The sequence below is a fragment of the Zosterops lateralis genome (assembly GCF_965231275.1).
Source record: "Zosterops lateralis genome assembly, chromosome: 2".
In the NCBI taxonomy this organism is placed as follows: Eukaryota; Metazoa; Chordata; class Aves; order Passeriformes; family Zosteropidae; genus Zosterops; species Zosterops lateralis.
The window spans coordinates 71,522,748-71,546,374 of record NC_139763.1 but is presented as its reverse complement, the minus strand read 5'-3'; the positions used below and the strand labels follow the sequence as shown (position 1 = coordinate 71,546,374).

Below are 23,627 nucleotides of genomic sequence, written 5' to 3'. Positions count from 1 at the left end.
TGCTGCAGCCTCCCTGTTCCCTCATCATTTGTCCTGCTCTACTGCAGCAGCTCTGCCAGCTAGGACTGCTTACATTCCAGTGCAAATTAAGGGTAACTCCATGGAACTTCAGAAGTGCATGCTGTATTTATACCTCTGAGAAGGAGCCTGAGCTTGGATATCTGTCATCTATCTGGAAGAGCTCTATGAAGTGACTCTCTCTCTCCCCCCCCTCCCCCCCACCCTGCTTTTTTGCTTCTCCCTTTCTGTAGCGCTTTCTTTGTCAGTACATCTTTTAATAAAAAATTAAAAAACAAAACCCAGAAATAGAGCATTCCTGCCTTCAGGCAGCTATCTGGGGCAGCCATGAAAATAGCAGCAACTGCTGGGTACCTCAGGGTTTAGATCAGGTCAGCAGCTCAAGGTCAGCTACCAGTTCTCTTTTAGGCAATTTCTGCAGGGTTCATCAAGTTTGCCATTGGGTTCATCAGGTCAGTGCACAGAAGCACACAAACTATACCTGTGCCACCATCCCATTGAAAAATCTCCTCTAAATTTTCAGGAGACAGCATGGCTTCACACAAACAGGAGGAAAACTGTCAGTCAGCAGCTATCAGATCCATTTGCAGTGCCCATGCCCTGGCACATGTGTCCAGGCTGGACTTGGCTGCCCAGAGCTGGCACCCTGCTGCCATGCTGACTGGAGCAGGGAAGAGCCCTGCTGGGAGAAAAGTGCCAGGCTGGGAGGACCAGCCCTCTCAGTGGTTGTCCATCCACACTGGGATGAAACAGAGGGAGAGAAACAAATGAGCTGTAGGTTTCCCCAAAATTAGTATTTTCAGCTTCAGGGGACAGAGGGAAAAACAAGCAACTTGATCATTTGATCAGTCTTAGCTGGAAAAAGAAACTGGAAGAAAAAATCGGTCATTGGCTTGTGACAATTTGGTGGAAAATCACTAAGGCTTTTCCAGGCTGTTTTCATGTCAGAACTGACCTAGTTTTTTAAATGCTAAAGAGGTGGGGGCGTACTGAGCTACAGAAGAGCCAAACTATCCCAGGCCAAGCAGAACCATAAGTTGGGGGAGTTTTTCTTAAGTCAGTCCAGACTGAATTTGTTGGGAAGCTGTAACTGGTGGATCTTGCTTTGTCTTTAGGGACATGGGCAGAAGATCTTTTCTGGAGAGGAGAGCAGAACAGGAATGGGTGCTGATCAGGAGCCCTGGGGAGAGAGAGGCTGGGCACTGCATGAGCCACCCGACAGCTGGTTGTGGGCAGATATAGGTCACTCAGAGGCTGGTGAAAACAGAGCCCACTAATTAGGGCACCAAATCACTCACTAACCATAGAAAAGAGATCAATCTGCTTGGTGACATGAAAAAACCTGAAGGCTTGTGCTGTGCTGTTTGTTTGGGCACATACACCACCTCTATGATCAAAAACGAGGCTAAGAAATGCTTTTCTAGAAACCCTCAAGCTACAACTGTTTCAAACAACTTTGCACAATTCAACAATTGCTCCATAAATCTTTCCTAAAGGTTTTCATCTTGGATAAGAGACTTGGTATTGTTGTTAATGTTTTTTCTGGGAACAAGAGATGATGCTTTATTCCACCTGGCTGCTTTTGTACTCTGAGACCATGTTTCATGGAATGACAGGAACTATAGTTTAGCTATTCTTTAAGGGTTTCTACTGAACACACCCTAAACCATATAAGCTAAAAAAGTATTCCATTTGGAACATTTATTTTTAGAATAATTTAAATTGCATTTAAATAATGAAACAAGCAAAAATAAATATTTTACTTAATTTATATACTTTTTTACAAACATAGGAATCATGGTCACAGGCATATAGGAACAATATTTTAGTCAATTTCAAAGCTTTAGTGTCGAAGTAATTCAACTCCAAGCTGTAATATATGTTTTAATAAGTAATAAAATATAATTTTTTTTCCTTAAAAAAATTATGTATAAAACTAGTGTTTTAAAATAGTTGAAATCCTTCCTCTAGTGACAAAACCTGCATATTTTCAGGTCAGTTTACAGGGTGTTATCCTTTTTTGCAAGCAACTGCTGCTCTAGAGCATCCTAAGCTCATTCTTATTGTAGAAGTTGGTTGTAAAAGTGAAGCATACTATTGCATACCATTAAAAAATGTATCATATAATACAGTTTCCAAGGGGAAAAAAAAACCACAAAACAAAAACACGTGAATATGTTATTTATGAGAGGAACTGTGTAACAAAGCTTGTTTTGAGTTTTTGGGGGATTTTTTCCCCATATATTACTGATAAAGAATGTACTTTTAAGAAACTACCAGGCTAACATGTGGACACAGGAAAATGTCCTCCTGCAATAAACAAGAGTTCTCTCATTAGCAAACTGCTTGAGTACTACTATAAGGCCTTAATGCAGCTGGCACAGTTCCTAAGAATAGAATTATTCATTGCCATGGTTACCCATGCTGGAAATATTACCCTTTGCAATTATTGTAAACAAAGATCCTTTCACAACAGTGTAAAAATTAGAGTGCTTCAAGAAATTAAAGGAAATTATAAATTGTACAGCAGTTGAAGTTATGCCTTGTAAGCACTGTAGCTTTTCTAACACACCGGGGGTTTAAAAACCCTCTACAGAGATCTGATCCTCTCCCAGCCTGAGCAACGTGTGAAGATCTCCACCCATCAGCACCAAGAGCTGGGTCACAGCCTGAGAACCAGAGTGCTGGTGTAGCGCACAAGCCCTTCTGCGTATCACAGGTCCTCAGTGGAAGTGTGCTGTAAAAGCCACTCACAGGGGCCTGGTTAGGGGGAGGCAACAGGTGGGAACTTATCCCATGTGCCACCCATGGAGGTCTCCAGATGAAGGGTATCATGGAGCTAACTTGTGTCGGAACCATTGAGTCATGGAGGGGAGCAATCCCTGGAGCTGGCACAACCTTGGACAGAAACAGCAGCCACAAGCTGAGCTAATCTCCAGCATTGCACTTGAATAGCTGGAGCAGAAGATACTCCAGCAGATGACACTGGCACTGTGCAAATGCCCAGCAAGGAGGTGGGTTGGTTCACATGGAAGCAGGCAGCAGCGGAGTAGGAGAAGCAGGACTGAAACTCAGGTGTTCTTTGCTCCTGCAAGTGCCTTTACCACATTTCCTCAGGGTGGGCTTGGTTTCTCCAGATGCCCATGCCTTCCTTCTCTCTGGTCTCTTGGCAGTGTGGGGCTGTGGATCCAGCATACACAACCTGGAGAGGCTCTCATCCCACTGGCAATTCACAGCAGAGTATGAAGACATCCTAAAAAACCACACTTGCAGTGGTGCAAAATTTGAAGAATTTGGCCACATGAAACTTTTCCCATGGAAGACTGGCAAATCCCCAGCCTTAGAGGTGGAAAAAGCAAAAGGTGTGGTTCTGCACTGAAGGTCACAGGAGGACATCTGTGGAAGGATATCACAGCCTGACTCCAATTCTCTGCTCTGTTCTGCAGCCATTCTCCTTCCTGAGCCATGTTAAACAGCCCCACGGCAGTGCCGGGGAGCCTGGAGAAGCCCTGCAGAAAAGCCCTGGGGAGGAAAGAGTAAGTGCAGTGATGCAGAACAAGACAAGGAAACCGGCAGCCTACAAACCTCAGCAGAGAGGTCCTTACCTCTGCTGGGCAGCTGGGGCACGGCAGAGCATCAGTGATCCTTGCTGCATGGGAGCATTCCTGCAGCGGGGAGGTCGGAGAGCCCATGGGAGCTGCAGGTTGGTAACCTCTGGAGGAACCTCCTGTGCATCATCCAACTGGAAAAAAACAGATGTGACAAGATAACACTGAAATGGAATCCCAAGGGGGAAAGAGAAATTGGGGAGCTTGTTAGGAACCCTGCTGCCATCTGCGTGATAAATGTGACATTGGGGTAAAAATTCATGATGAAAAATATAGAGATATATGTTAAATTGATGTTAATATAAAAAATATGAAAAGGTATAGTCTGTAGAAAAATTCCCCTCAAACTAGCTGGCTGCCGCTTCTCATCCCGAGACAAAGAACAGGACAGGAGCCATCAGGATGGACAAAGACACTGGCCAACCCAGATAAGAATCGGCATCATACCCAGACAGAGAAATTCCTCCCTGAATGAAGAGGAATCCTTTGCCAGAGACTACACATTGGAATAATCATGGACCAGCGGGCCTTCCCAGAATACAATTTGCAAAGTTCGACAAATCCAGGAAACCCATCCAAAGATGTATTTGGACTATTTGCCGGACTATCCCGGGCACCTGTTTTGCCTCGGGACACGAAAACCCCTATAAAACCCCAGGCTGCGATCCCCTCCGTGTGGATTTGGGAAAATCTGTACCTTAGGGTGCAGACCCCTTGTCCACCCAGCACTGCACTGCCCATCCTATTTGTGGTTTCTCTCTTTGCTGGTGATTGGGATTGTTTTTCTAATAAATTGTTTCTTTATTAATCCGATTTTTGCCATTGCATTTCTAACAATCTGGAAGGCAGGAAGAGGCAGGCATCTGTGAGAAAGTGGCATCTCGGGGGAGAGCCTGGGTGCTCGCAGCTGGCACTGCATGATGAAAGGATGGGGAGTAGTTGGTGGGCCTGCCCTGCCCTGGAAATCGGATCTGAGGGTGAAAGGAAGGTTGATTTTCATTTTCCCAAGATTTCAGGGTATGTAGCAGAATCTAAAATAATCACATCGTGCTGATTGTTGTCCTTGGCAGGAACAGTAACTTTGTGGCCCAAAGGGTTTAACTGAAGATACAAGGGGGGAAATGGGAACACTTTGGGCTCTTGATTTGCTAATAGGAGTCTTTTGTGCTGTTTATTGGTTCGGAGCCATCTCCTAGGTCTTAACCCTTTACTCCTTAGTTGCCATGAAAACATGTGGTCTTCCTCGACTATGCTCTTTTTTTTTTCTTTTTTTTTTTTTTTTTTCCAGAGGTAAGAACTGTTCTTTTTGAGCTTTCTCTAAGCTCCCATCATTGGTGCTAAATCTGGGGCATGGAGAGAGAAGAGAAGGCCTATGCCATGGTAACAGATGCCTTTGAATTAGTAACTGGTTTTCTAGTAACTGATATTTTCTGTAATTCAGCCCAATGAACACCAGCTTAACACTGGCCTTCTCTTATGGAAATGAAGGACAAAAGGCTTTTGCTTTTGGTTAGTCATGTAAATCCTCCGATGAAGCCTATTCTACCAGAAGGGTAGTAAAAGGCTGTGCTATAAATAGTGCTGTGTGTTTGCCTGGCTGTGGCAGAAATGTAAGGTTTCATAGCTCGGGCCGAGGACCTCGGTCGCTTCAGAGCCAGGGGCTGACATTTGCCTTTATGTTTGTGCTCTGATGTCTGTTCTGTTTTCCGATACAGTCATTTATTTTAAATTGGTCTGAATACGTTACATCTTGAGAAAGAATTAAGATCTGGCATAGACAAGTTAACTTGCCTCTGTAATCTCATCCAACGGTTTTTCCATAAAACATGCGGATTTACGGTGTTTTCTATCAGACCCCAGGAAAAAAACACAGGTAAATTTAACAGCATGTAGTGATGATAGACATAAATATGTTAAGCCCCTGAGAAAGCAGCAATAGGCAGCTCAGCAAAGGACACAAGCACCATTTCTGCAGTTGCTGCATAGGAGCATTTCTTCCTGATTTGAATGAAGCTGTTCAGACGCAGCAGCTGCGTAATCAGACACTAAATCTGGTATGATAATGACTGGATGTGGTCTAATTGGGAGGATCAAAAACCTAATTAGTTAACAGGAGGAAAAAAGACATCTATAAGAAAAAGAGTAGCAGGGGTGATTTCTTCACTCTAAGTGCTGCATTTTTGTGTAATTTGTTATCTGTCAGTAAACAAAAAGTATAAGTGCAGAATGTGAAAGGTAGAAAGTCAGAGAAATACAGATGTAGATTACACATCCCAACTGTAAAGATAGACCAAAACTAGCTAAATCCTTATCTGTCTCTATTTTTGCTTAAGAACTACTCAGAACAATCATTTTGATTATTTTCAGTGTTTTCTGATCCCCTATGTTACTATAGCAGAGCAGATGATTTTTTCATGTCCACTTCAGATTGTGATCAGTATCTCTACAACCATAGTCAAAAGGAGGGTTTTCCCTACTCGTATTTACTAAGACATATTTGCCTTTATTTATTCAAATGTAGTTCCTTGCAAAATTAGGCTTTTTGGTTTTATGGGTGAACAAATGAAGCCGGGCAGGAATGAAACAGATTTGCTTACAAGACATATATAATTTCTGTCCTTAAAATACTGTTTGGTCATGGGATTTTTGCTTTCTTTGCATTCTGCATGTTACCCTGCATGTTCCCAGCTCCATTCAAGGAGCTCAGCACCATTTGTTCCCATACTAGCCTACAACTGAATGTGCTCTTGAAGCACGTTGAGCCACATTGGTGCCCTGGAGGCAACTATCTCTCTGTGAAGCAAAAGGAGGACACTGCTGCCTGAGAGGCTTCTGGCTGCCCCAGGTTTACTGCCTCAACCTCTCCCATCATCCATGATTCTACCCAAGCAACCTCTGCTCATTCAAAACTCTAGAGAATCTTTATTCAAGTCTTGTCTCTGTCCATGGGACTTAAGAGTTTCAAGTGATACCAAAAGAAGGCTGATGAGGCCAGAGGAAGAGCCTATCTGTGACTCCTGGGAGAGCACACCCAGCCATGTGATGCTTTTGAGCCTGCCCAGTGCAAGCACTCGAGTGAGATAGTGAAATCTGATCATAAAACTTCAGACCACAAGTTCTGAGCAGCAACACCACAGAGTGCAGCTGATTTTGTGGATGCAACTTCTAAATCTGGCACCTGCAGACTTCTCTAAGGTGGGAAAGGAAGCAGTGGAAGAAGGACTCAGACCTCCCTGGTCCAGGACAGGGCTTCATCACTGGAGCCCTCCCTCCCCTTTCTGGTGGCGCCCTTTGCTCAAGGTCACCTTTCCCCTGGCATTCACATGGGAGTGCTGCACAGAGGCACTTTGTGAAGGGACTTTGCATAAGGATGAAACATCTACATGGTTCATTTGTTAGTCTCTTCAGTAGCTGCAGGGAGTTGTACTTAAGAGACTCATTGCATTTGTCCTAAGCTGGAAAATATACACATAATGATCAAGGACAAGTCTCCTTCATTAGTCAAAATAGGAGACCTCCTGTTCCCAAGGTCTAAGTGAATACCTGATCCAAGTGCTAAGGGTCTTGCAGAGCATAAACAGTGATGCCATTAGAGATGAAGCAGTTTCTGGGTCCTCAGCTACCATACGAGCATCCATGGCCACTGAAACAACCCTTTGAAGAACTTTGGAGCCTCCTCCCCATCCCCCTCAGGGCACTGTGGAATGGTTTTAATTAGAAGCAGATGTGCAATGTGGTAGGTAGAAGCTGACGTCTGCTCAATGTGAGCTGCTAGTAAACAACTCCTGTACAATGACTTTGAAAGGGAAAAATACCATGACTCAGGAGAAAGGTTTTAAAATTAGACTAGTACTCATTAATGGTCAGTTGACTGGTCCATTAGACTTGCCAACACTCCTTACCAATTATTCAGAGTCAAGAATATTATCTTCTCCTTGTTGCTTGATAGATTTTGGACGGAGCATTCACCTTCAATATTTGGGTCACAGAGAGATTTCCAGGTCATCACTCCCATTGCAAACACTTTTCCAGTAAGACAGCCTTGAAAGTCATAGAGATGTACTGTTGGGAATGATTGATTTTGGTTTGAATCATGAAGAGACTTTTAGCTAAATATTAGAAACTACATTTTGATTTCAAAAAGAGAATTTGGGCCAAGTCTTTTTTCAGGAGATTTTTCAATTTTTTTCTATCACAGTGGATCTGCCAGGTTACTGTCATCTGGGTTTGTGGAATGTGTTAACACCTGCATCACAGATCTACAGTTATCAAGGTTCATGAGGTTGCTGTACATTTGCCCTGCACTTCATTGAAATCCCTTTGTCCTCCAATATTCCAGCAATATCCCTTGCTTTTGTTCAGTAGCTTGGACAAAAGCAAGGAAATCACTAGGCAATCTGTGTGGCCACGAATTTAAACCACAACTCTTCTGCTTTCAGATGCATGGGATAAAAGACAGGAACTGCAATAGGAGACACAGACTGAGAAGGCCTGAATGTAAAACTGTTTGTGCACTAAATCACTGGGAAAACATTTCTTCAGCCTCGCTCCAACTATTGGAAAGAAGAGTTATACTTGTGTGAGCACAGGATCAATTGTGTCACTGTGTCCTGCTCCTTACTAGAATTAATGAGCTTTTCATGCCTTTTGCTTTGTTGTTCCTTGAAAACTCTTGAGCAGATTTTATTCCAGTTCTTACTCTGGCTGGCTCAGAGTTATATTCCACGGGAGAACCTTGAACAAGGAAGTGACACTTAGCTCAGCAAAGTAAGCCTAAGGATTAAAACTTGACTGATGCACATGTTTTATGCATGTTCAAAATTCAAGAAATTTAGAGGAAGTTGCAAACCAGAGGTTTTAATAAATGTAATTCAGTAGTCATAGGAAGGAAGGGACATTTTAAAGGTGAGAAATGTAGCTTACTGCAGATTGCATTTTCTGTCACACCAAAACTGCAACTCCAAAGTCAATTTGTGCCAAAAGAACAAGCTTCCCCACCTGCTTCTCAACTAGGAGAATCAGAAAACAAAGCTGATTTGAAAAACAAAATAAAAACTCAGTCCATTTCACTGTGCAAGTGGTTTAAAGGGAAAAAAAAATTCCAAAGCCAAACAAAACCCACATGCTGATGAAACAGAAGACCAAAACTCTCATTTTTGAAAGTCCTCCTTTAAGTAACAAATTCAGTTTAGCTATTCTGTGATGTTATTAGTAAAACTGCTAAAGGCATTTCTACATAAAAATGAAATTGCACACATGCCCAAGTATTCTTTTTTATGCTATTTTGGTGATATAACTCCCTAATGTCTTGCTTTGAAAAGCCTAGTATTTTCCAGGGCACTCAATAGATTGGCTCTGACTTGAACATCAAAAAGTAACAACCTTCACGTTCATCAATGAAAAGTGACAACTGATTTTATTGACTGTTTTCATTATAACACATGACAGTGGGAATATTTTTCACTGTTAAGATTTTTGAATGGAAGAAAAGTGCAGTTAGTCTGAGTTCCTTACATTCATTAGAAGCAAGACTATTGAAACCATCAACATTTACAATGACACATAAGCAAACACCAGAATCAGTGCCAATAAATACACAGAGTACCAAAATAAATATTTACAGAATTAAAAATATAACAAACACTGATTAGTATATCCTTGTGAACTGCCAGGGAAGAAAGACACCTATTGCTATCAGTTAGGCTGTAAATACATTAAGAATACAGTGATTTGAGGAGACATACTCATCAAAGTTTGTAGAGGTGGAAAGGAGCAGAGTGTGTCTAACAGTCTGTTATAAAAAACAGCCCCCCAGAATGTTGTGAGCTTTCATTAAGAAAAAGTTGGTGCACACAGACCCACCAGATTATTACCAAGCCTTTCAGATACGAAGAGTGGGGAGTTCTGGCTTTACTCACTCATTATCTCAAACAGGTCGTACGCTACCTTACAGGAGGTGGCTGACACAAAAAATACAAGGAAATATTGTAATTAACAGTGATCTGTCAGCTATATCACATCTTACAGGAACAGGCTGAGTGACCTCTAACAGGACACACACATCCCCTTAAGCAGGCAGGAAACACCAAGAGCATTGGCTTGTCTGATGCAGTCCCTGCTACCCTTTTCTCAGGTACATCATGATGTTTAAGCAGAGTTCAGCTGTTATAAAAGACTAAAGTCATGTTGTATTGTCTGGATTTATTGTATTTTCCATTACCCACATTCATAACTCATCTCCCATTTCAACAGGGCCACTACACCAGGCTTCAACACCTGAACTTTTCTGGGACAAAGTCTATCAACAAACAGAGCAGGAAAAATTCAGATGCAGCCAAGTTATGGGATCCTCACTCAATAAAAACCAACAGCACTTACAGATCCACTGATTTCAGAGACAATACTGGTGGAACGAGATATTGTCTAGCTGTTACAATTTCACCCATGGTAGAAGATTTATTTTAATTTCATGAAAAAAGCAACAGCTTTAGTCTTGCTCCCCCTTTAGAAAACCAGGATAATGCTGCTTAGTACTTGGTGCTGCTGCAGTGTGTCTTACACTCCCTCCCCACTTGACCTTAGGCTGCAAGGGTGCAGCCAGAGCTCACCACTCTGCCTAGGGCTTGGTTCTTCGCATCTTCCTGGCAAAACGAGAGTGGAAGAGCCGTGAGATGCCATAGACCAGTGCTGGGCTACAGGGGATTTGTGGATGTTTCTGTGCTGAAATTGCCTTTAGAAACTAAGACACTGGGCACTGGTCAGGTGTTGATGAAAGCAGTCCACCTGCAGGAGCACTGCCTTCAGCTCACCCACACTCACACTGGCTCCTCAGCCAGTGTAACACAGCAACGCGAGCATCAGTGCAAGAAAGAAAGGATACAGATTTTTTTTTTTAGGCATATGTGTTTTTCCATAAGGGCAAGAGGTCCAGGCCTTGCTTTCAGCCCACCTCCCAGATGCCCTATCAGCCCTCCCACCCCAGCACAGCACCACCACCTTTTTTCCTGCTGCTGTCCAGGACTGACACCTCCACATGGCAACAATTGCACCCCTCTGCTGGCAGCACATGGTGAGGTCAGACAGCAAACTCTCTAAGTCCCTTGGGATGCCTTGCTCCCCTAGTCCACAGGCTGTAGGTGAGTTGGGACACACCTTCCCCTCTGCTGCCATTAACCAAGAAGTACATTTTAAGGTCAGCCTTAATTCAAAGCAGATATAACCAATTTTCTTTTACAAGCACATTATGTTCAAAGCTTCCAATGCATCTGCATAAAAAGCCCATGGAAACAACCTGATACTGATTTAGCAACTGTTTTGATGCAACATCATCCAAAATAATAAAGATCTGCTAAAGATCTTACCATTCAGTCCCCACATACCTTCTCCCTAATGACACATTTAAAATGTGGCTGTGAAATAATTAAAGGGAAGCTTCATTAGTTACCATATCAAAAACACAAACAATGACAAAATAAGCAGGGGGTTTAGAGCTCTGGAAAGAATCTGGTCCTGTTTTTGCCATCAAGAGTTAAATTAAGGAAGGCAGTGATTGTGTTAGCTGTAATTTAAACATGCTGAGCACTAGAATTATGTGCAGGAGTGCAGCTTGTTAAGATGAAAAACAATGGAAAGACATGTTTTGCATTCAGATCAGTGAAAACACTACCACAGTAATATAAAAGACTGCACAAACACCTGAATAATGTTTATCTTAAAAAAAAAAAAAAAAAAAAAAAAAAAAAAGGAAGACTTGTTTAAGAAACACTTTCTATTTCCTTAAAAGTTTAAGGACCTCTGCCAGTTCTTACTGGAATCAGTGGAAGCTGCCACAGCAAAACTGGGCCCTGGAAGGAGATTGTCCTGTTGGCAAATGCCAGTTTCCTAACTTTGTGGCCATAGCTAGATTAGTTTTTATTGCAGAGCATTGCTTGGATGTGATGTCAAAGTAGGCAAAGCAATCTTCTTTTAGCCATTGCTACAAGAAGCCTTTCAGCCTGGCAGTTTAAATCCCTTGCCCTGTGAGGAGCATCACCTTTTCCTCTCTGTACTACAACTTTGGCTCTATTTATTTAAGTATGTGCAGAAAGGGAAAAGGAATGCAAAGATAAAATCTAGGCAGAGTCTCCATACAAACAGCTCCTGGGCTTTCCTACAAGAGTGACCTGCTTCTCTGCTACATTTACTAAACTGCCCACTACAGGAAAGTGTAGGAATGCATTCCATGCTATGCAAAATATCACTCAACATCCTCACCCATGTGTATGAGATTACACAGCAGGCATCTCCATTTCAAATATCTTTGCCACTTATTCTGAGGGGGTTTAATTTTTTCAAGACCAAGAAGTAGAAGCAAATACCTCCTGAAGAGGAGGTATAGTGGCAGCAGCTCCTCTCTTCTACTGCTGGAAGGCTAGATCAAAAATCTGTTTCCCAAGCAACTGCAGTATGGCTGAGAAGGAATGAGAGACATAGAGGGGGGGAAAAAGCATCCTAGGCAATAGTACTCACTGTTTTGAGTGGAGAAGCCTTCTAAGGCAAGAAGAGTTTTAACAACCTGCTATTGCAGGAATCAAGGCCCCCATGATGTGGCTAAAGTGGTTATAGCTATTATTCCTTTGCATACGAAAGTTCTTCCATTTCTCTATACGTGACATAGACCTAGGAAACACCAAATCAGTGCTGAACGTTCCTAACCAAGATGCTCAAAAGGCAGACAAAATAAGAACTAATGATGAGTAAACAATTCCTGTGAGTTAAATTAAAAATAAATCATTCCTGAAAACAAACAGCAAGACAGACTGAGATACCTCCTGCTCACTGTAAACAGCACGTGGATTCAGGACAAGGGAATCCTATCATCCCATCCCTCAGTGGAAGGGAGGAGTGTTCAGCATGAACCAGTCCCAGGCCACTGGGGACAACTGACAGCGTATTTTTAGCACTGAATCTCAGAAGAGTCAGTTGTTGTGCCACTGTGCTCGGACACGTGAGGTTATGTCACCACAACAAAAACATGAACAAAGGGGGGGAAAAAAGAAAAGACAAAATAAAGCCAAAAACAAACCCTGGAGAAGCTGTCATGTGTGAACTCTGCCAAGACTCTTTTCTGCATTGTCTTTGAGTTGGTGTCAATCTGTTTTTCCAAGGCAGAAGCCCCAGCCTTTCATCTCAGTAACTATGAAAATACATTTTTAGGCCACCTTGCCTAGAATCCCCGCGTTGTGGCTGTTGGATAACCATCTGTCTTGTAAGTGGCTATTGTTACCGTGATCTGTCCCTTTCATACCATTATCCTTCTGAAAAGCCTTTTCTGAAAGTAGTCCATTAGAGCAGGGAAAGAAAAACCTCGGTGTATGGCCACGCAGCAGAATCAATGGCTCCCTTTGATCTGCAAGCTCAGTCAGTACTACAAATTTAAGAAACAACAAGGTTTTGCTTTGCTAAGCAAAGCCTGTTAATTTGGCTCATCTGCACTCATAGCATCTTACTGAAAATGCCATCTGTATCAGATGTTTTAAGACTTTGGTGCAATATTCGCTTAGCTTAAATAAATAATTTTGTAAGATTCATTAAAAAATAATCAGTGAATTAATTTTCATAGTGTACTTCTATGCACGTAATTTTTAAAATTCAGTCCTCTACTACCCTGAACGGTGGTGAGGATATTCACAGTGGATGAATAAAATGCTGGTTATTGATGGAATAAGACTGAATATAGCTTTTTCTTATTCTAGTCATGGAATTTCCTCTGAAATCTACTATGAATGTTTGAGTCCTATTACTGGCAAGAGCAAAATGCATATGCACTACATGGAAAATAAGACCTTTTATGTCTGTTGCAGGCCACACATTTGGTACACAGGAAACTTAGCTCGTATCATGACAAAACAAGTCCACAAAAACATAATTTCATGCTACTGAAAGGAAATCTTTTGTGCTGACATAAAGGACAGGAGTGTATACCACTGAAATCACTGTAGATAGCTATAAAACACTATGCAATATATAGAAAAAACTCTAAGAACATACAAAATTTACCAGTAGGGACCCGAAAGTGCAAAGAGTACACATAACTAAATACCAAGTCCTGATCTATAAAATCCTTTATGAACAACATACAGCTGATAATTACAAAGCATCATTCAGACCACCAAATAACAAATGAAACAAATGAAGAAAAATATACTTTAAGGAAATCAAAACAATTACACCATTGGGAATGTTATCTTTGGGACTCAGAACACCATTTCTACCTCAATACCTACCAAAGCCAAAGAAAATATATGTTTGAACAGGGTAATATAAATAAGAATGCAAGCTACCAGAAAATGCCTCAGGACTATTACCTCTTTATGTCTCAGCCTTTAAATCCAGCAAGCCATTAACTGTTTGTTCTTAGGCATCTCACAGTATTTTACAGGGATTTTTCAGAATTATATATAGGTCTAAAGAAAGCCTTTGAACTTCCTTTCAATGATTGTTTTAGGCATTGTGTGGAGTTATACAAATATATTTGTACGAAAATTGAAAACCTTAGTAAATATTAGATCTATTACCTTTCAAAATAAAAAACATAGATGGCTTAGAGACAAAAGGGAATTTTAGAAGTACAAAGTTAATTTGAACATTAAATTGTATCTTCACTCTCGCACAACCATTACCCTGAATCAACGTCAGCACGTTGCAGTGACTCAAAATACTGACGCCCTACTACCAGCTATTTTCCCATTTTCCTTTTAAGGATATGATTGTCCTTAAAATATGTACATAGCAAGCAGCCAAACAAACCGCCAAGAGATTTGCAAAATGTACTTACAGCGGGTGTGTGACAGAAAGCTTGAGGGAGTGGCTGCAAAGCACCTGCCCTGGGCAGCTGCCCTCCCACCCACGCTCTGTGCCAGCCCAGGGCTCCTCGCTCCAGGGGTTAGCACCAAGGAGGAGGAGGAGGAGGCTGCTGCCTGCCACCATGCAGAGGATGGAGGGATAAACATGGCAGAAAACAAAGGAGAGAGAGAAGAATGAAGGGAAGGCAAAGCATTTTAATGATGATTCGTGTTAGTGGTTACGTGAGCGGGAGTTAGTCTAGCGTCACACTATTGGTTTCTCAATACAGACATGCCACAATGCAAACAAAACACATACGATGAATAATTTGACACACACAAGTCCTGTAGAGATGGCAGCTGGTATCTCCTAGTGGGTTTAAAGATGCACCACTCCTACTACCTGTACTCAGTGCTTCCAGTTTTTATGGTACTACCACCACATCCTCCCTCCCTCTCAACTTCCAGTACCCTATAGAACACCTCGGCACAATTTGCCCATAGAACAAAATGGGGAATTATGATTTTTTTCTGCAGAGTTGTCATGCAAGCAAAGATGCATCCCTTCCAGCCAAACAAAAACAAAAGAAAGGGAAAAGGAATGCCATGTTTAGGGCTGAGGAGCAGGATAGTATTCCACGTTCTGTGCATACACCTTTTGAGGGTATTTCAGCGTTGACTTTCTAAAATGCACGAGTGGAATCAGACCAAATGCAAATCCCTTTCTTAGGCAAAGGAAAGCATTGCCAGCGTGTTTGGAGGCAGATGTGGAGCACAGGGCCCAGGCTGTGTGTGGGAGTGCTCACACAAGTGTGAGTGTGCACAGGGACCCTGCCAGGAGCTGTGTGCTCGCTGCACATGCATCTGTACAACACGGCTGTGTGAGTGGGCACACAGGGAACCACACACGTACACATCAGGAAGAAAACATAAAATAATCCTCTTTGAAGTGTATTAAGGTTCTTAAACCATGAAAACAGGGACTGGTCAGGGAAACTAACACTTTCACTGGGATGCTGCAACTCAGTATTAAATTCTGCAGCAATTTCAAAACTGGATGTCAATCTCACCTTCATGACTTTAAGGTCATTTCCCCAGTGAACATGAATCATGCATATACATATATACAATTCTTATTATGGTATTTCCTGGCTTTTTATGGTTTGCCTACAACCTTAATATCCTTCAAATGTATGTTCTGTATATTTATTTTCCTTTTTTCTCCTTTCGATTTAAGAGACAATAAAACCAACTGCTATGTAAGATCAGACCCATTAGCTTCAATGATGTGAATTTAGGATTCTCTGCATAATATAGACATGTATATTTTTAAAATGTATATTATTTTTTAGATACACTGGAGCATATATTTTATATTAACTGTGGTCTGATGATTAAATAGTTATATCAAAATATTTTGTAAATACATAACATTTACCTTTAGACTTAAGTGATTTTTAGAGCTTTTTCAGTGTATCATAAAAATATGTCCTCAGGCACATTAAAACCCTATTATATTTCTTTGAAATGTTGCCAATGCCCATGTACAGTAGCCGCTATTCAAAAAAGTCATGGCCATTAATACATTTCTCCTATGATCCAAGCTCATCCGACCATTTTATGTACCACTAGTTACCATATTTATCTTTCTCTTAAAGTAAAATTATTCTGACATTATTGAAAATGAAAATAAAAAGCAATGAGAACCCAAACTTTCTTTAAATAGTCAAAAACTAATTTTATATCTTTTAAAAAATAATACTTAAAAAACAAGTTTCTTTGCTGGGTTCCTTCTCGGTAAGGTTTAAGCCCAGAGCAACTTCGTCTAAACCCCTGAAAATAGAGGTTTGCAGTGGCAGTGCTGTCAGAACATCAGCTCTGAGCCATGGAATGTGCCACTGGAATAAAACCAGCACTTCAGACTTATTCATCTGGGGATGCATGAGCCCATACAAACCAGAGTTTTTCTAATTTAAGGTACTTACACAAAGTTCTATCCTCTTAGAACTGTAAAATTATCTACCTATAAAAACTAACTCTTGCTTAAACTCTAGATAATAAGGACAGGTGATTTTTTTTTTAATATAAAAAATCTGCTAAAACACGTATATATTTACACACGGCGAGCAAGTTATTGTATAAATGTGGACAGTGTGTATATATTGGCATTTAGTAAAATGTTTCCCTGAACCTGATTGTATGCATTATTGGACAAGTATTGATGTAAACATCTGAACCTACGTCAGGTGTCTCTGTTACCCATTTACATTAGACCAGATCAAAACCAACCAGACAGACAGACAAACGAAAATATGTTTTCCTGTTAGACGAGTCCACCTAACTCCTTAGTTTTATCTCCTGCACACAAGTCAATCGAGTCTGCTGTTGAGCAGTGTTCTCGTTCCTACAGCAGGTAAAATACCTGTTAGGTGGGTTGTTTTCTGCTTGGCATTTTTTCCAACATCTTGTGGAGCAAACATCATTTCCAGAGCCAGCCGGGCACCCAGCTTCTCCTCCTCCCCAAGGAATGATTAAAAGATAAGTATATTGGAGAACCTCTCATGTCGCTCCCTTTGTAACTCTGTTCCCTTGAAGAACTCCTGACACTGCTTTGCAGGAAGAAGGATGGTCGTAATCCAAGTCCTGCTTCCAGAAAGGCATGTAAAAATGGACCTCCTCAGTGTTTAGTGTTGCAGAAAAAAGATACAAATGTAAAAAAAAGTGCTCAAAAAGAAGTTGACGTTTTGTATTCAGCCATACAGTCCAGTAAGAAGAGACTCAGAAGCGCAGGCCCACGGAGTACAGTGAAGGAAGCCTTATAGGTGACTTTCTTCAGGTGATGCAAAACAAATCCATTGTCTGTGGTCCTCTATCCAGACTTTCCCACATGGACTTGGTTCTCTGTCTTCATCTCCACCTCTTACCCAACTACTTTTTGGCACTGTCCTGGTACGTGGCAGTTTTCACTGTTGTCCCTGCGACGCCCCTGTTGCTGACCCGGCGCACCAGGACTTTGGAGACGGGGATTTTTGTTCTGTGCATCTCACTTTTGGCCGGGTGATGGTGTGCGACATGATGGCTGTTACTGGCATCTGCTCCGTGGCTGGCAGGATGTGACGAGAGGTGTTTAATGCTGATGGGTATCTTGGAGTCCTTCGCTGTGCCCGAGGGTGTTTTCAGCGTGCTCACGGTGGTGATTGGAGACACGGGCTTGGAGCGGGGCACACTGGGCACCTCCTCATTTGTAGGCCCCGCTGGTGGGTTCTCATCCGGCTCGGCATAAAGGTCATAGAGAGCATCCCCACTGTAGCTATCCCTGGGAAGGGTTTCCTTCTGGATGCTCGTGGAACTGTCTTCCTCGGGACCAGGCGTGGTGGAATCCCAGTAGCCTTCGTCGCTGTTTGGGACGCCCTCGTGCTGCTCCTTCTCCCTGCTCTTCTGCTCCTCTTTGTGGTTCGGGTGAATGGCAATCTGGTGGAGGCCACCACGTTTCACCATCACCCTGTTCTGGGCCCCCTCGGTACCTCTGGTTTCCTTCAACCCCTCGGGCTTCTTTGTCCCTGCTGCGCTTCCTCCTCCTTGCGCCTGGCTCTCGTCCGTCTGTGACAGCATATCCCAGAACTCCTGCAGGCAGGTGTCATCCACCTGCTCGGGGCTGGCCATCTCCTCCCCTCCTCCCTGGTAGGCCACCATGGTGGGATGCTTCTTGGTGGCCCCCAGCTTGCTGGGCCCGGGGGTGCTCTTCTCGCAGACGCCACTCCCGCCGCCCACATCCTCCTCGTGGTCCGCAATAATATCTCCGCAGCCTGTAAGAGAGTCAAAGCTTTTCAGTGAAGTCACGTCAGCAAACATCAAACAAATACGATCAATCGATTGCTCTGAGGGTGGATCAACAGAGGAAGGGTCAGGGGCGGCTGCCGTCTCTTGGCCGCTATCACAGTGAGGTTCAACAGGGGGGGTAGTCGTTATTGGAATGTCACCTGTTATCGCCGCATCCTTGGCTCTCCCGGCCTCTCCGGCGGCGGGCTGGGGCTCGGGCGGCCGATGGCCGATCTCCTCGGGCGGCCGCAGGGCGGCGGGCGGCTCCTCCCGGCCCGGGGGGCTGCTGGCCCGGGGCTCCCGGGGCTCCTCGGGGGCGGCGGGCGCGTCCCCGCTGCGCCTCTCCCGCGGCTCCGGCCCCGCGTCCCCCGCGCCGCCCGCGCCCCCGGACACGGCTCTCGGCGCCTCCTCCTTGATGCACTCCAGGCTGGCGGTCAGGGAGCCCGGCATGATAAGGCCGGACGGGACGTCCGAGCTTTCCCCCCTCTCCTCCTTGCCGTTTTTGTCCTTTTTGTGCCAGCGCATGCTGCTGAAGATCCCCTTCAAGCCCTTCTTTTGTCTGCCGCCGGCCCGCGGCTCGGCGCCCTCGGCCTGCCTGCCGTTCTTCCTCAGCAGCGAGAAGAAGCTGTGCGACTTGCCCACGGCGCTGGCGGCGGGGGCGCCGAGGCTCCCGGCCGGCCGCTCCTGCGCCTCCCGGCCCTGCGGCTCCCCCCCGCTCGGTTCCTCCTTCCTGCCGCTCTCCAGCACGGCCTCGGCCAGCCCGTCGTGCGTCCGGCTCCGCACCATGCCCGCCTTGGCGCCCTTCCCCTCCCCGCCTCGGCTGCGCACCCCGAAGATGCTGGGCATGGTTCCCCCGGCCTTCCTCCTCCTGAAGAGCTTGAAGGCGGTTTTGTTAATCCTGCCCGCCGGCTGCTCGGCGGCCGGGGGCTCGGCACAGTCGCAGGGCGAGTCCATCTCTGCCTCTGCCGCTGCTGCCGCCGCCGCTTCCCCTCGGTGCGATCCCTCAGTGACAGCCCCGCCGCCGCCCGCCCGTCGCCACGGCAACCCGGCCCAGGGAGGGAGGGAGGGAGGGGAGGAGGGGGATAAGCCGCTTTCCCCCCGCCCCTCAGCCCTTACATAACGCGGCCCCTGCCCGCCGCTCCCACCCGGGTGCCCCGAGCTCGGCTTTTATTCATCAGAGCGTTTTGCATCCGCCGCTGCGCCCTGCTCTGCACCGCGGGCATTGCGTGATTGTAGCCGTGGGCTGGGGGAGGCAAAGAGGCGCTCGCAGTGCCCACAAAAAGCGGGGACGGGGTCGCTGGGGACGGTGGCCCTCTGCAGGTGCCGGTGCCCCACACGGCAGGGACAGGCGGCTGGGAAAATGGGACACACGGACCGAACCCCGTAGGTAAACACTCTGGGGGGCAGAGGAAAAGGATGCTGAGTTCTCCCCCCTCCCCTTGCTTTCCCATCTCCCAGCTCAGCAGGACGGCGCGCACCGTGTCCCTGTTTCCCCGCAGTGCCCACTGCAGAGGGGCAGAGGGGAGCAGTGCTACAGTGGGCACAGCCCAGCCGTCTCCCATGGAGGGGGAGCACAGTGGCAGCCCCCACACAAACCTTCTCCTGGCCCCTGCATCCACTACACACAGTCATGGCACCCGGTCATGTCCATGTGGAATTGCCACCAGGAATGATGGCCAGCTGTCCAGTCACATCAGGGGGCTGGTGTCACCCTGACCACGGAACTCCTACCTGGCTGCAAATCTATCCCAGGTGAGAACAGAACAGAACGGAACACAACAGAACAGAACAGAACAGAACAGAACAGAACAGAACAGAACAGAGCGGTTGGGAGGAACCCACATCAATCATCCAGTCCAACTGCCTGAAATAACGGCCTAAAGCACTTATTAGGGGTATTGTCCAATTGCCTCTTAAACACTGACAGACTTGGGGCATCAACCACCTCTTTAAAAAGCCTGTTTGAGTATTTACCACCCCCTCAGTAAAGTAATGCTTCCCAATATCCAGTCGGAACCTCCCCTGGTGCAGCTTTGAATCATTGCCATGAATCCCATCTCTGGATACCAGGGAAAAGAGCTTAACACCTCCCTCTTCACTTCCTCTTCTCAGGATGCTATGGAGAGGAGAGAGGTCACCTCTCAGCCTCATTTTCTCTAAAACAGACAACCCTGGCCACAATAACTGGCCCTGGGCTCCAGACTCACGGAACTCTCAGCTGGGTTCTTTCAGCACCAGAGCTGCAGAGCAGACCTGCTTTCACTCAGAGCTGTGCCTGTGCCCTGGCAGCCCAGCTGTGCCCTACAGCCCCAGTCTGGACTCCTCAAAACAGAAACACTTGTCTTGGTTTAAGCTCTAAATGCAAGTGAGTACCACTAAAGAGAAGCCGTGTGTGGGCCCATTGGTGTGGAGCTCCCTTTGAAGTCAATAAAAGGCTTTGCCATTGACTTCACTGGCTGGAAGAATTAGTTTTGGGTTTGGGTGTTTTTTTTAACATCATCAGACTTTCATTGCACTCTCCCATGAGAGTGAATTATCTGTTGTGAATAATTTATCTAGTGAATTTAGTCCTGTTCATATAAAAGTGCCATTTGCATTCAGAATAAGAAGTGTTCAATAAGAGCAATACCACAAGCACATTATTCAACTTACAGGTCTCTTCTGCCTTCTGGCAAAGGCAGAGGAAAGGACCAATGAGGCAGAAACCAAGATATTGGCTGGAAGAGGAGGAGTGAGTTACATTTTATAGATTACAGTTTGTAAACATGCCCAGAAGCCAGAGACAGGAGACAGACCAGAACACTGACCCAGCAGTGCAAGTTCCTCACCTTGACTGTGCCTCCATCAATTGGTCCATGTCATGAGTTTCTGTGTTACTTGGTCATATTTCTGCTCTTTACACAGATGAAGGAAACTTGATAAAAGAGAGAGAATACCAAATGCTCTTGAGAAAATGCAAATACAAAGAGCCAGGCATATTTTCGAAATCTGAAAGAACAAACTCTGATCACGTATCTGGGGAAAAAAAAATGGGTAAAAATGCTAACAAGTGAGACTTGGCTGCCTGACTGCAATTCTCAGTTTTTGCACTTTCATCCTGGTGCTTTGCTACATTTCTCCAATCCTTTATATTTCACCAGTTCTTCTTATAAGCATTGAGTCCAGTGGAAGGAGACTCAGAGATACAAAAGACAGAGGAGAGGTGACTCAATGCTTCACAGCTGTATGGAACAGACAACTTATTGTGTCTTCTTTTTGTCTCAGTATTTGTGGCTCTGCCAGAAAGGGTGGACTTTCAGCCTGTTTTTCAGCCAGCTTAAAATCCAGCTGTTAGTGGAGGAAAGTGACTTGAAGTCTACCTGAAATTACTGCTTGGGAAATGTTTTGACAAATTGATTTCTTTTCTATACATTTGATTTCAATACTGTTTACACTTTAAAAACCTTATTTAAATAATCTTGAAGTACCAAAAAGGAAATGGTAAAGCACTGTATTTTGAAAGTGACAAATTAAATATTCCCATTGTTTTCTTTTATCCTTTTATTTTAGCCTGAAGACATCTATGGATTCATCATGAACTTGTGACATGCTTTTCAGTCCCCTGAATTATGGCAGGGATCACTTTATGGCTTCCCTTCATCTCTGTAGGTCTGAAATGGAAGTCTGCTTCTGACAGTGAAAAATGTCATAACTCTGCATGCTCGGCAAGGGGGAAGAACGACTGACAGACACCTTGCAAAGTGCAAACAAATGAGGAGCTCTAATTTAAAAGCACAGAGAGGCTCGGAGCCAGCAGGGAGCTCCTGATAACATGCAGACAAGGGGCAGCTGAGCCACTGTGGATGGGACAGCTGTTCCTACTGCATTCCCCTGACCTGGCTTAGCCTGAGGGGCATCTGATGTGGTGGAAGAGCTCCCATGCTGAGCTGCATGGCACAGCCACACCAGCAGGTTTTATTCTACCTGAAGGGGATATCAGAAATGGTCTGTGTTCCAAGGTGGGTTTTTTTCATGTCTAGATTGAGTATGAATGAAGAAAACCATACAAAAAACACTATATAAAAATTTTTATTCAACAAAGGGTAATATAAAAAAATGTAGCATTTATAGGTATACATTTTTAAATAGTGATTAAGGACTTCGTCACAAAGGCTATCCTCTCCTTGTTTCCTGGACATACCCTACAGCTATTTTGGGCTGTTTGTTAAAGATTACTGTCACAGACTGCTGGTCCAGCTCTCATCCTTGGCTCCACCACTGACCTGTGGTGTGATCCTCAGGAAGCCAGAGCTTTGCTCATTTCCGACGATGGTGCCTTCTCTAGTGACCCATGGGCGCCACCGTCTTGTCCCTGTGGCCACTGCCACAGCTGGAGCCATCAGGTGGAACAGCAGGATGGGCAGGAATTACAAACCAGCTGCAGAGCCTCACCCTGCTTTCTCTCCAGTCATTACACCAGGCAGCGCTCTCAGTTGCCCCAAAGACTGCAGTTTGTGGCGCAGAATGAAGACTGAATAACATCCTAGGTTTCATCATGTATGAATTAGTGATGGGAGTGACAGGTAGCAAACTATTTTGTACCTCATTTTGACAGAAGCCCCAGTTTTTGGTATTTCAAGGCTGCCTCGTGTGCTGAATGGGAGCACTGGGCATGGAGTTATAGGGTGACAGGACAGAGGTGTTTGAATGTCTTCACAGGAGTTTTTGACTTCATGCTTCATTTCTGTGAAGCCTCAGTGACTCCAAAGAGTAGCCCTCCCAACAATAAACAGGATATACTCAGTTTTTAAGCCAGAAAACTGACAGAAAACAGGCAGTTTTTTGTTGAAGTTCTTTACCTTTTTTTTTGTTGTTGTTGTTTTAGCATTCTCTATGGTTGTATTTTACCCATCACATATACTATAGGCTCATAGAATTGTTCAGGTCAGAAAAGAACTTTAGGACCATTGAGTACCACTGTTAATTGTACATATGCATATATAATTCATGGGGCTCAAAGATGCTACATCAATTTAAAACTTGTAGGTCTTCTTAATGATAAGCAGTGAATATAAATCACAGAATGTGAATTGCAAGACTTTGGCTGGCACAGTGCCTGCATCTCAGCCCTAGTTGGTAGTGGGAGAAAGTCAGCAGGCTTTTAGGAAGCAATAGATAATTACCTTGCCAGGATCTAGAGTTTAAGGATGAGTGCAGGGAGGCCCAGAGCAATAACGTGTCCGTAGGGAAAACAGGCCCACTACCTGAAAAGTTACTTTCAACACAGCAGTTTCTTTTACTTGAATAGGTCTGCTCCTGTGCAGTTAAACTCTTCAGTGCATTACAGTACCAGGAAATGGGAGAGGTGCTGTTTGCTGGA

At 44.4% G+C, this 23,627-nt stretch overlaps 1 protein-coding gene across 1 annotated transcript; it reads right to left on the bottom strand.

Moving 5' to 3' along the window:
* Positions 1-16,298: 16,298 nt before the first annotated feature.
* Positions 16,299-19,222, bottom strand: AMER2 (APC membrane recruitment protein 2; the record flags this gene model as incomplete). Its single annotated transcript, XM_083855158.1, has 2 exons — positions 16,299-18,255; positions 18,430-19,222. The coding sequence occupies 2 exons, from the start codon at positions 19,220-19,222 to the stop codon at positions 17,378-17,380; spliced, it is 1,671 nt and encodes a 556-aa protein (XP_083711284.1). The 3' UTR covers positions 16,299-17,377.
* Between the last annotated feature and the right edge of the window lie 4,405 nt (positions 19,223-23,627).